Source organism: Vitis vinifera, chromosome 2, assembly GCF_030704535.1.
Source record: "Vitis vinifera cultivar Pinot Noir 40024 chromosome 2, ASM3070453v1".
NCBI classification, from domain to species: domain Eukaryota; kingdom Viridiplantae; phylum Streptophyta; class Magnoliopsida; order Vitales; family Vitaceae; genus Vitis; species Vitis vinifera.
In genome coordinates this window covers 20,845,944-20,860,000 of record NC_081806.1, presented here as the reverse complement: position 1 = coordinate 20,860,000, position 14,057 = coordinate 20,845,944, and the positions used below count along the sequence as shown (strand labels likewise).

The window sequence follows — 14,057 nt, the reverse complement described above, 5'->3', positions numbered from 1 at the left end:
CCAAACCCTAAACCCCAAACCCTAAACCCCAAACCCCAAACCCTAAACCCTAAACCCTAAACCCTAAACCCTAAACCCTAAAAACCTAAACCCTAAAACCCTAAAAACCCTAAACCCTAAAACCCAAAAACCCTAAAACCCTAAAAACCCAGAAACCCTAAAACCCTAAACCCTAAACCCTAAACCCTAAAACCCAAAAACCCTAGACCCTAGACCCTAGACCCTAGACCCTAAACCCCAAACCCCAAACTCCAAACCCCAAACCCGAGACGTACGTTGCTATAGTGTCGCCACGTAACCCGAGATGGTGGCTCCCGACCTCTCAGGATTCCAATTCACTATCGCACGCGCTATAGTGATCACACGCAACCCGAGGCGTACGGTGCTACAGTGTCGACACGAAACCCGAGATGATGGCTCATGACATCTCAAGATTCCAATCACACTCGCGACCCGAGTCGTGCTCGCTATAGTGATCGCACGCGTCCCGAGACGTACATTGCTATCGTGATCGCATGCGTCCCGAGACGTACTGTGGTACAGTTTCGCACGTGTCCCGATATGTATGTTGCTATAGTGTCGTTCACGTAACCCAATATGATGGCTCCCGACCTCTCAGGATCGCACGTGCCCCGAGGCATACTGTGCTACAGTGTGGACACGAAACCCGAGATGGTGGCTCCCGACTTCTCAGGATTCCAATTCACTATTGCACGCGCTATAGTGATCGCACGCGGCCCGAGGCATCCGGTGCTACAGTGTCGACACGATACCCGAGATGGTGGCTCATGACATCTTAGGATTCCAATCACACTCGCAACCCGAGTCGCGCTCGCTACAATGATCGCAGACGCCTCGAGATGTACGTGCTACAGTGATCGCACGCGTCCCGAGACGTACGTTTGCTACAGTGTCACCACGCAACCCGAGTCGCGCTCGCTACAGTGATCGCACGCGTCTCGAGACGTACGTTGCTACAGTGTCGGCACGAAACCTTAGATGGTGGCTCTCGACCTATCGGGATTCCAATCACTGTGGCACGCGCTACAGTGATCGCACGCGGCCCGAGGCGTACGTTGCTACAGTGTTGCCACGTTACCCGAGATGGCTCCTGACATCTTAGGATTCCAATCACACTCGCAACCCGAGTTGCGCTCGCTACAGTGATCGCACGCGTCCCGAGACGTAAGTTGCTACAGTGTCGCACGAAACCCTAAATGATGGCTCCCGACCTCTTGGGATTCCAATCACACTCGCACCCCCGACCCGAGTCGCGCGCGCTACAGTGATCGCACGCGGGCCCGAGGCGTACTGTGCTACAGTGTCGACACGAAGGCCGAGATGGTGGCTCTCGACATCTCAGGATTGCAATCACACTCGCAACCCGAGTCACGCTCACTACAGTGATTGCACGCGTCCCGAGACGTACGTTGCTACAATGTTGGCACGAAACCCTAGATGGTGGCTGTCGACCTCTCGAGGTTCCAATCACTGTCGCACGCGCTACAGTGATCGCACGCGCCCCTAGGCGTACGATGCTCAGTGTCGACACAAAACCCGAGATGGTGGCCCCTGACATCTCGAGATTTCAATCACACTCGCACACACCGAGTCGCGCTCGCTATAGTGATCGCACGTGTCCCGAGACGTACGTTGCTATAGTTTTGACACGAAACCCTAGATGGTGGCTCCCGACCTCTCGGGATTCCAATCACTGTCGCACTTGCTATAGTGATCGCACGCGTTCCGAGGAGTACGTTGCTACAGTGTCGCCATGTAACCCGAGATGGTGGCTCGCGGCATCTCGGGATTCCAATCACACTCGCACCCCGAGTCGTGCTCGCTACAGTGCTCGCACGCGTCTCGATACGTACGAGCATATTATTAAATAAATAAAATAATAATAAATAAGTAAATAAGTAAATAAGATAATATTAAATTAGTAATTAAAATATTAAATAATTAATTAGTTGTAAAATAATATTATGTAAGGAATGAAATAAAAATAAAAAATAAAAAATTAATTGATTAATTAAATAATTAATTACTTATTCAAGTAATATTTTTAAATTTATTAATTAAAATAATAATGATTAAGAATTAGTAAAGTAAATATTAAATGGTTAATAAAATAAGTAAATAAAATAATATAAAATTATTCATTATTTAATTGTATAAATAATAAATAACTAAACTAATATTAAATAGTTAATTAAATAATTGATTAGATTATAATAATATTAAATAAGTAAATATAATAAAAGTAAATAATTGACGTGAAGGAGGTGGGTAATATAAATAAGTAAATAAGATAATATTAAATTAGTAATTAAAATAATATTAAATAATTAATTAGTTGTAAAATAATATTATATAAAGAATGAAATTAAAATGAAAAATAAAAAATTAATTGATTAATCAAATAATTAATTACTTATTAAAATAATATTTTTAAATTTATTAATTAAAATAATAATGATTAAGAGTTATTAAATAAAATAATATTAAATAATTGATTAGATTATTAAATAATATTAAATAAGTAAATATAATAATATTAAATAAGTAAATATAATAATATTAAATAAGTAAATATAATAATATTAAATAATTGAAGTGAAGGAGGTGGGTAGGGGAAGGAGGAGGTGGGTAGGGGAAGAAGGAGAAGTGGGGTGGGCAAAAGTAAGGAAATGGGCTAAATAAAATAATATTAAATTAATAATTAAAATTGTTAAGTAAAATAAATATTAAATAGTTGATTAGATTATAATAATATATAATAATATTAAATAATTGAAGTGAAGGAGAGGTGGGTAGGGGAAGTGAAGGAGGTGGGCTGGGCCAAAAGTAAGGAAAGGGCCCAGCCCAAAGGAAAGAAGGAAATGGGCCCAAAAAATAAGGCCCATTCCCATTTAATTAATAAATTAATTATGAAAATAAAAAATAATAATTAATATCATTATTATTAAATAATATTAAATAAAAGATGAAAATAATATTAAATAAAATATGAAAATAATATTGAATAAGTATTAAAAATAATATAAAATAAAGAATAAAAATAATATTAAATCCATTATTGAAATAATATTAAATAGACGATTAGAATAATATTAATGACCCGGGTCGGGTAGTGAAAGGTTGGGTTCGGTTTGGGTGGAAAAAAAATTCGGGAATAGAGTTGGGAGGTTTGGAGAAAAGCATAAGTGGATGGAACATGTAACGTATAGTAATGCTTTATATAAAAGTGATATTGTTTATATTGAAACGAGTCTATTTAACCGAAAGTCCACTTTCGGGAGTCGGAATCGGACGATTTTTTTTTTTGAAATCGCATAATTTTTCGAGAGGAACGATATGGAACCATATGATTGGGACGATTCTGGCTCCGCGAGGCCCAATCTAGAAAAAGTGCGATTTGGCCCATGTTCCCGACCGTTGGATCGGGACCGAACGACGTCGAAACGGCGATCCGTCGGTGCCGTTAGACTTGTACCATCGAGGACTATGGAAAGCGAAATTCCGTTTACGACGGTTTTAGGGGCAACAGGTAGATCCGAGAAAGCTGCTAAAAATACCGACACTTTGAACGCGATTTTGAGGCCCTAAACGATCTTGGATGGCCGAAAAACACCCTTAGCAGTGTGCAACGCTTACTGGTTTTGTTCTCCACGTCGTTTCCTTCGACCCTAGGCCGGCCCGAAAGTCGAATTCCAAAATGCCTTCTTTTTGAATAGTGCTCTAACCATTGCGCCCTTCGCGGAAATGCCAAAAAATATCCCCCTTCGGGACCCGCTTTCCACGATTCGAACCGTTGGATCGAAACTAGACACATCCACGGACGTCGCGCGACCCTTCATTTTCGTTTCGAGGGACCCATGCCCTTCGATCCGCACCCTGGAAGTGAGCGCACCCGTCTCTTATGAATAGTGTTCGGGTCATATTATAAAGAGCCATTTTTCGTGCCCTTCCCGCCATTGCAATGCGAATCCAACCGTACGGATCGAAAGCCCTCGTCGAGGGCTATGACGGCTCGATGGCCTTTTTCGGAAGAAATTTCTCGAACCCCGATATTATAAGGGTAAACCCTCTTTATGAATAGTGCAAATAGTGCCAAATAGTGCCAAAAAAGTGACAATTTTCTTCCTTTTTGTAAGCGCGATTTTCGATACCTTCTGGCCATAATCCCGACGATCCGACCCCATGGATGGAAAGACCACATCGAAAACTATGACGGTCGACAGGCCTCTTGGCCAAAAGGGCAAGGGCAACAGCCACACTTGAGCACCCAGCTGCTACGTGGCACGCTTAGGTGCGGCCAGGCTGCCCCCCACCTTTTTTCTTTTCTTTTGTTTTTTTTTTTTTGGAATTTTGAGGGTGCTCCACGTGGCACCCCCAAAAACCCATTTTTGGGCCAAAATTCGCCCCAATTTCGGCCCAAAATTCTCCCCAATTTCGACCCAAAATCTGGGCCTCTTTTTTTTTTATTTAAAAAAAGACAGTGGGCTGCCATGTGGCAGCCCCTCCACACCCCATTAGCCCGCCCATTTATGGGGCATTTTGGGCCCAATTTCGGGCCAAAATCTAGGCCCTTTTTTTTTTTTTTTTTTTTTTTTTTTTAAACCATGGGTTGCCACATAGCAGCCCCTCCCCACCACACTAGGCGGCCCTTATATGGGCCATTATGGGCCCAATTTCGGCAAATTTTCCGGGGGCTTAATTTTTTTTTTTATTATTTAATTCGGAGGCAATATGGAAGCTAAACCCTAAACCCAAGCAAACAAAAATTTTCAAACCCGATTTTGGACTTGTTTTTTTTTTAATTGTTTTTTTTAATGGGGCTACATGCCGATTTTGGACTTGTTTTTTTTTTAATTTTTTTTTTATTAGGGCTACATGCCGTTTTTGGACTTGTGTTTTTTTTTAATTGTTTTTTTTAAAGGGGTTACATGCCGACACTGTAGTATAGTATGCCTTTAGCCCTTAGCCTTTAGCCCTTAGCCCTTAGACTTAGCACTTAGCCCTTAGCCCTTAGCCGTTAGTCGTTAGCCTTAGCCCTTAGCCCTTAGCCTTGGCCGTTAGCCCTTAGCCCTTAGCCTTAGCCTTAGCCTTAGCCTTAACCCTTAGCCCTTAGCCCTTAGCCCTTAGCCCTTAGCCTTAGCACTTAGCCGTTAGCCGTTAACCCTTAGCCCTTAGCACAGTACGCCTCGGGTCGTGATCACCCTAAACCTTAAACCCTCAACCCTAAACCCCAAACCCCAAACCCCAAACCCCCAACCCCCAACCCCAAATCCCAAACCCCAAACCCCAAACCCTTAAACCCCAAACCCTAAACCCTTAAACCCTAAACCCTAAACCCGAAACCCGAAACCCGAAACCCGAAACCCGAAACTCGAAACCCGAAACCCGAACCCCGAACCCTGAACCCGAAACCCCGAACCTCGAACCCCGAACCCTGAACCCCAAACCCCAAACCCCAAACCCTCAGCCCTCAGCCCTCAGCCCTCAACCCTCAACCCTCAACCCTGAACCCCGAACCCCCAACCCCGAACCCCGAACCCCCAACCCGGAACCCTGAACCCTGAACCTTGAACCCTGAACCCTGAACCCTGAACCCTGAACCCGAAACCCCAAACCCCAAACCAGAAACCCCAAACCCCAAACCCCAATCCCCAAACCCCAAACTCGAAACCCCAAACCCTAAACCCCAAACCCCAAACCCTAAACCCTAAACCCTAAACCCCAAACCCCAAACCCCAAACCCTAAACCCCAAACCCCAAACCCCAAACCCTAGACCCTAAACCCTAAACCCTATCTTTGCAAGCGACTTTCTACACGCTGCACCATATTGCTTGCAAACTGAGTTGACAAGTGAACCATCAGGTCATTCCTGCTAGCAACCGCTATAAGCCACCTAAAGGGTGATGATTGCTCTGTCATGAACTATGCTATCACCATGACTGCAAAAGTCAAGAAGCTACCTCAAACCCTTAAACCCTAAACCCGAAGTCCTAAACCCTAAACCCTAAACCTGGAACCCTAAACCCGAAACCCTAAACCCCAAATCCAAAACCCAAAACCTTAAACCCCAAACGCTAAACCCTAAACTCTAAACCCAAAACCCGAAACCCGAAAAGCCAAACCCCAAACCCTAAGCCCTATCTCCGCAAGCGATTTGCTACACGCTGCACCATATTGCTTGCAAACTAAGGTGACAAGTGAACCATCAGGTCATCCCTTTCAGCCACCTAAAGGGTGATGATTGCTCTGTCATCAACTGTGCTATCACCATGACTGCAAAAGTCAAGAAGCCACCTCAACATAGATGTGCCACCGTTCCAAACACTATAAAAGCCCTCGTCCAGTCGAAAATCAAGGTATGCGCAATACAACACTCCTTTTTAGCTCCGAGAAAGGGGTAATCTCTCGAGTTAACATTAATCACCTGATTTGGGCTTCGGAGGATGTGTCTAGACAACCTGTCTGAACATCTTTTTCATGGAAGAAGAGAGAAGCATCACTCCCAATTGGCTTGGCTTCAACATTTATGATGAAGGTCTGTCCTCATTATGCAGTTTTCTACTACTCCCAATGTTTGAAAAATCGATTTTTTTTTTTTTGCCCAAATATCAGCGAAAAATTGGTTATTGATGGTGGTTGAAACGATTTTGGCCATCGATAATCGATCAAGAGAAAAATTACTAATATATCGATGAAATTCTGGTTTTTGAGTGAAATTTTGACGAAAATTTGATCATGGGGGTGGTGTGGATGGGCAAAGGGTGGTCTAAAAAAATCAGCGATTTTTTTTAAAAAAAAAATTATATATATTTATCATTTTATTTTATATTATCCTTTTATTTTTAACAACTTTTCATATTTATCTCTTTAATCCTATTTTAAAAAATTACTATCACTTCACTCTTATTATTTTTTTTATTGATCCTTTTAATTTTAAATATTTTTATTTTAAAATAGTAAAAATATAATTTTACTAAAAAATTGCTACAATATAAAAGAAAAAATTAATGATCCTAATATTTTGTAAATTAAAATTAATTTGATAAGATCAATTAATTTTAATTTATAAAATATTAGGGCTTCATTGATTTTTTTTTCATTGGTATAGAGTGTCTGGTTTCCATCCATGACAAGAGAAGAAAGAAACAGGACTTCAACAACCGGATTGGTTTGAAAATTTTGAACACGCCAACAGTAATAAAAGTTTGGAACAAGATTGTGTTTCTTGTTTTTCCATGAAACATTACTATTGGGTTGTTTCCTGATCGTAAAGGATAATGACTAGAAACTTGGAAATACATTTCAAGGTTCCGAGCATTCAAACAGCACAATTAAGCTTAGAATTCAAGTTCATTTTATCACAATTAAACATGTCGTTATTTTAGAGATTGCCCAGTCTCTTCATCCTATCTAGGATATAAATCAGTGATTGAAGCTTCATTCACAGACCATGTCATTGACTTACTTGCAGATTGGTCCGATTCCAGTGCCATTATTGGAAAGTCTGACAGTGCTCCCGTGCGACTAAAGGAGGCTGGCTGTTGAGGCAATGGTAGAGTAACAGAGTAACTGCTGAGCATGAGAACTACCGATGCCATGGATGGTCTGTCATCCGGATCTTCTTGAACACATAATAACCCCATATGGATGCACCTAATGACTTCATTTTTTGAGAAAGAATTCCTTGTCGTTGGGCCCATAAATTCCAAGGGTGTGTCATTCCTCCAAAGTTTCCAAGCCTGCATCCATTCATCAACTACTGTTAGATATATTATATTTTCTTTGACTCTCAGAACTGATGGTAATGGTACTGGAAAAAGGATGAGAAGAAAAATAATCCAGTATTAGGTTTACAACTCACATAGCTCAGAAGGTCTTCTGCTTGGTCTGATTCGTGGAAACAATTACTCCTCTTGCCACTTATAATCTCTAAAACTAAGACACCAAAACTATAGACATCGGACTTGACAGAGAAGCGTCCATGCATTGCATACTCTGGAGACATGTAACCACTACAAGCCAGCAACCTCAGTATGGCAATCCAATTTATAAGGCAAGACAAAAGGCATAGCTAATAACACCAAGTTAAAGCATGCATTAGACAGTTATCACATCTTTCATTTATTCTTAGTTGAAGGTGAATTTTATATATATATGATATAAGAATCAGTTTTTCCCTATGTTAGATTGGGTTTTATGGGATGACACAACTGATAAATTCAAAACTGATCTGTAATATCAAAATGTATTTGAAGCTCCAAAACTTACTATGTGCCAACAACTCTGTTTGTATTTCCTTGAGTTTGATCTACACCAAAAATCCTTGCCATGCCAAAATCTGAAATTTTAGGGTTCATATCACCATCTAGCAAAACATTGCTGGCTTTTAGATCACGATGTATAACTCTGAGCCTGGAATCTTCATGAAGATAAAGAATCCCTCGGGCTATTCCTCCAATAATCTTGTACCGTCTTGACCAATCCAATTGTCCTCGTTTATCAGGATCTATGTTTTTATCAAAACAAATGTTAAAGTTAGAATAAAGTGTTAGTAAGATTATAAACACACAATAAACTTAAAATTGAGAAGTAGAAGTAGGCTGTGCCAGACCAAACAGGAAGTAGTCAAGGCTTTTGTTGGGCACATATTCATAGACAAGTATCTTCTCTTCCCCTTCCAAGCAAAATCCCAATAACCTCACTAGATTTCTGTGTTGAAGCTTGGCTACCAATACAACCTCATTTTTGAATTCTACTGCACCTTGCCCAGAGCTTTTAGATAGCCTCTTTATAGCAATTTCTTGTCCACTAGAAAGTGTACCCTGATAACGTGCAAGAGGCATTTAATTTGTCAACAAAATATTTTCATGAGCTTTTAAAATCCCCACTTCAAGTGCATCCGAATTTTGATCATATTTAGCTATGTAATCAACTACATTTGTACAGTTCTACCTTGTATACGGCACCAAATCCCCCCTCACCAATCTTGTTATGGTCAGAGAAGTTATTTGTAGCAGCTTGAATTGTAGCCAAATCAAATTGCAATGACTGCTCGGTGGTGATATTGAACTCAACTGCACAAAAAAATGGTTCCAACAAATTTGTTGAACGTTAATTGTAATTGTAAATACCATTACTGGAACAAGAAACATTGGGTCATTCAGATTTGGTGCTAATATTTTACCATTTTCCGCTTCTAAAGTATCGTATCTCTTCTTAGCACACCTACGTATGAAACAGTAGCATAGAATAGAGAAGATCACCACAGAGACAAACGTTGGAACAACTATGATGACAATTGTTTTTGAAGATATTCCACCTTTTCCTGCATCAATAAGAACATGTTTCATTGGAAGTGTAAGATGAAAGTCTTTTTCACCACGCATCAAGAAGTAACTGCTCCAGTGATATGTAAACACCAAATGGTAACTATCAATTTATTTGACCCCGAGGGCGAAAGCATATGCAATCTCATATCTGCTCTCTCTTTGAACTTCAAAAACTGTACCATGGAATACTACAGATTTTGGCTTCCACAACAATCTCAATAAGGGCCAGCATCATACGGAAACTAGCCATGTTGTGAAGAACCATATGCTTATAGCATTTGTTTTCAGTGAACTTCTTAAAATTTGATCAGACAAAACCATGTACGGTAGAACTGGTAACCAGGATTCATCCAGAAAATGCACAAATGGCTCACCTAAAATTAATTGGGCACACATTTTTCTTTTTTTTTTTATCAAAAAATGGCCTACACCTCAACATAAAATTTGACTAAGGGGAGCACCTTACTCTAGAAATTAATTAAGAATATCAAATTTGATGATTGCAAGTCTTATTTAAAACACATTTAGAAAATTAGCATTATTCCGAGTCTGATGCCAGTCAAGTTCCTGAAATCCACAGATATCCCCGATTAAGAGGAAATAAAAAGGAATGTGCTTGACCCAGAATTACACAAAGGGAGTTTACCTTCAGTGCTTGGTTCTGAAGGTCGAGCCGGCGGAGGAGATGGTGGTGCGGCCACACTCTGGTAGAATGGGTACAACTCATACCGAACGTTGCAGCTTGGAAACAGGACCCTTGCCCCCTGTTTGCCACCGCAGCAATCAGGGAGGATTGCAATGGTTCCTATGAGACACCGATCGCATTGGTCTGGAGATAAATCAGGTGTGCACTGCACTAGGCTGTACACCCTTTGAAATCCTGTGAAATTTTCTTCTTTAGTGGCAAACTTCTTGCCAGATTGATCATTCACAGCTTGAGTCCTTATGGAGTCTAAGGTGTCTCCCAGCACCTGATTAAACTGGTCTGGCTCTGTGATATTCTGCGTATTCCACATGGAAACTCTGGGCGATTCAGAAACTTGGGAGAAGAAAGACTCATTTGAGTAACGCAACATGCACTCATCATACCAAATAATGGCCTGTTTAAAGCCGCGACACCGCTGTCTGACTGTCTCATTAACGGCAGTCGCCACGCAATCTTGACAGACTTGGGAGGTAACATCACCTCGGCAGAGAAAGAGGCCGTAGGCAACGTCCGGAGGTGTTCGGCCGGCGGTGACGTTGTAGAATCCGGTGTCACGGGTGGCGTTGGAGGAAAGAGAAGAGAGAGCGAAATTGAGATTGGTTTCATAGCTGCTATTTGGGTTGAAAGTAGTCGTGTTGGGACAGATATGATATAGATACCCAGGTGCGGATTCAGTAGCAAGGCAGTTGAGCAAGACAAGCATGCAAAGCAACAAGAGGGTTGGCATAATGGCTACAACTTCCTCCTTCAAGGGCTTGGTCTATGAAACACGTTAATTCCTTGGCTTTCGGTTGCTTCATCAATTAGATTCAGTGCCCACATAAGGAGGAAAAGGGTGTTCTGGACGCACATCTTTTCCCGTCTCAGCCGGTTGTGCCCTGCCCTTCAACACAATTTCCTTTGGAAAATAAGAAATAGTAGAGATATGATGCCGACCGTGGTGGAAGGAAGAATTCGAAAGCAGAGCCGTCACATCAGTTGATGTGATTTGTAGCATCAGTCCTGCATTAGTCGTCGATTAACCAAAATTTTCAATATGAAATGTCTTTGTGGACTTTTAAGCACTAAGGTTTGTGTTTGTTATCCATTTCGCTTGGCAATTCTAAGCTAGAAAGTAATATTATTTAATGGTTTACAAAGTACTAATGAAATTTCCTATGTGTGCATATCATGGGGTGGATCCCTTTCAAATTGGAAATAGACCAACTAATTGCTATTTGGCATTCTCTGAGTGCTTTCACTTCTCAAATGCAACAGAAGAAGCGTGGTTGAAACAAGAATTAGATGCGTGAGTTAAACCGAACGCATCACTCTTCATCCGTTCTTTTTTTTTTTTTTTCTCAAACAGTGTAGGCTGAAATTTCATGGTCAGAGACCAGCTTTATCCTCAATTTCCATCATCTTGGTTCCCACTCTTCTTCCAACGTCTTTGTTACTTTTCACCAACTCCCCAACCACTTCATTAAACCAGTCCCCCAATACACGGCCCCGACTTCATCTCCCCCCTCCTTTATGAGGTTTACCAATACACGGCTCTGTTTTAATTGATTGTTTAACTGAAAATTGATGATGGACTTGCAGCAGAGTATTTAATAAAGTCATTTAAAGAAAGAAAACTTGAATTAAACCTACATCAAGATAAGCGCGTTTATCTCATTTTCCACAAACCAAACAAACGTGTTTACCCAGGGAAGAAATTAATAAAACCCCACATGATCTCTTCCATACCAATTAGTCCATTTCTAGTTGAACTTATAAAACCAAAATTATGAAAGGAAAAAAGAAAACCAAAATTGTGAAACGATGACCAAGACCCAAGTCTATGCCGCCAGGCCAAATCTACGAGGCATTCGCCAAAGTGTGGAAAAATATGATTCCAAGGCGCAGTTGAGGGGACGAAAGGGTGGGTCAACTTTTCTCACTGAAATGGAATTATCATTCGGCCCTACATGGCACATTCCTCGAACGACAGGGAAAAATAAATGGGGAAATGAATGAACGTGGCAGATACCACTACAAGAAAATTGACTTTTAGCGACAAAATATTTTGTCACTGAAAGTCTAAATTTCGTCTACAAAAACATTCCCCAACGAAAATTCTTTCGTGCCTTGTTCGTCGCCCTAGACCCGTCGCTAAAAGTTTCGTGACAAAAATCTTATTTCGTCGCCCAAAGTTTTCCTTGATGAAATAAAATTTTGTCACTGAAGGTGTTTTCCAACGAAATATTTCATCGACAAAAGTAAGAATTTTTGTCACGAAAAAAATAAAATTTGTCCCAAAAGTCGTCAATATTTAATGCCGACGAATTTTATTTTTATTGCCAAATATTTTTGGTAACAAATTAATTTCGTCGGTGATAGTCTACCGCCTTTGTTAGTTGTCTTGGCCACGCCCCAGGTCTTCGCCATTCACCCACAGTGCTAGCTCACCCGTCAAACATGTGACCAAGCTCTGATACCACTTGTAGATCGAGGTGCTCCGTATTTCCCAGTGGGTCACTCATCCTAAGATTTCTTTGACTGCAGCACGCTTAACCACAGAGTATTTTATGACAAGGCCCCCATTTGTCTTGAAAACCAATTGGTGATTAGAATTGGGACCTTATATTATTTAAGGTCACTCTCCATAGTCGACATGAATTTGACTTGAACTCAATTATACTCAACCCAAAATCATGAAAGGGTGTTAGATTCAAGTCATATTGACAAGTCATATCAAATTTTGTCACCTCTAAACAAACCTAATGTTGAATGAGAACAAATTAGAGGACTATAGTTTATTAATAGCTAAAATAAATTCAATTCCAGACTTATGGATTAAAATGATAAATTTGAAATATAAAATAAAAGTATAATTGAAAGACAATGTTAGGAGAATGCCAAAGTGTAATACTCATATTGAAATTAATAAAATAATGATCAAAATGAAATTAGGATTCTACATCATTTTTTTTTCTTTCCCTTTCTCATCTATTCCAAACAAAAATATCAAACATAATGAAACACTATAAATATAAATCATATAATAATTTATGATATATTTCAATTATTTTTATAACTACATTTGTTTTAAATATTTGATTAAAAATGCATACAAGTATAAAAACTCCTTTACAAGTTAGTAGCCATAGAAGTTACTATTTTGCGGTATAATTTAAGATTTTATTCTTAATAACTAATCAATTTTGATAAATTAGTAATTAATAATTAAAAATAATAAATATATAATTGATCAATAAAAAATAAAATAACCAATTATTAATAAAGATGTGGTTGAAAACTTTTAAAAAAACTTTATATTTATATAGAATTTCATATGTGCTATATATATCAGACATTTTTTATTTTGTAAATATGAAATAGAGCTAGGCATATAGTACTTACAATATATTATATCATATAATATTTAACTTATACTTATTTATTTATTAATAATATATGATATCTTCGTACACATAAATAATATTTGGAATTTTATGTAGGTAGAATGTTTTTATAGATACTAGACAATTTATTTGAGAAAGTTAATTCTGACCAATTATTTAAAAACCAAGTAATAATTAAAAAAAAAATCTATTAATTTAAACTAGGTAACTAAATGTTAGTATAAATTTACTTCTTGAGTGGATAAGGTATGATTTTGAATAAATTTACTTATTCATAGCTAACATGAATTTAATACTACATTGGACTTGTATGGATAACTTTTACCTAATATAATAAAAATCATTTAGTAGTATTTATGTATGTGTAGCACCATATAATAATATTGAAATTTAAATAAATTTATATCATAGGATGTAATCTTACATATCTTGGATTATCTATTGTTATTATTTATATATATATAAATATAAATAACATATTACACTATAAATATTAATTGCTTAAATAATTTACATTTTTATTATTTCATAACAATACTATTATTACATAATAGAACATTTAAATTTAAATAAATCTACATTCTAGTATTTAATTTTGTGGATCCTTAATTTTT

General features: G+C 38.8%; 1 protein-coding gene across 1 annotated transcript; it reads right to left on the bottom strand.

Annotated features, from left to right (window-relative positions):
• Nucleotides 1–7,300: 7,300 nt before the first annotated feature.
• On the bottom strand, nt 7,301–10,979 carry LOC100257888 (cysteine-rich receptor-like protein kinase 10). The gene is made up of 7 exons (XM_010646039.3): nt 9,998–10,979; nt 9,207–9,347; nt 8,975–9,096; nt 8,634–8,844; nt 8,291–8,528; nt 7,884–8,034; nt 7,301–7,761 (listed from the first exon to the last, which is right to left on the bottom strand). Exons 1-7 carry the CDS (start codon nt 10,782–10,784, stop codon nt 7,429–7,431), a joined length of 1,983 nt encoding a protein of 660 aa, XP_010644341.1. The 5' UTR covers nt 10,785–10,979; the 3' UTR covers nt 7,301–7,428.
• Nucleotides 10,980–14,057: the final 3,078 nt, after the last annotated feature.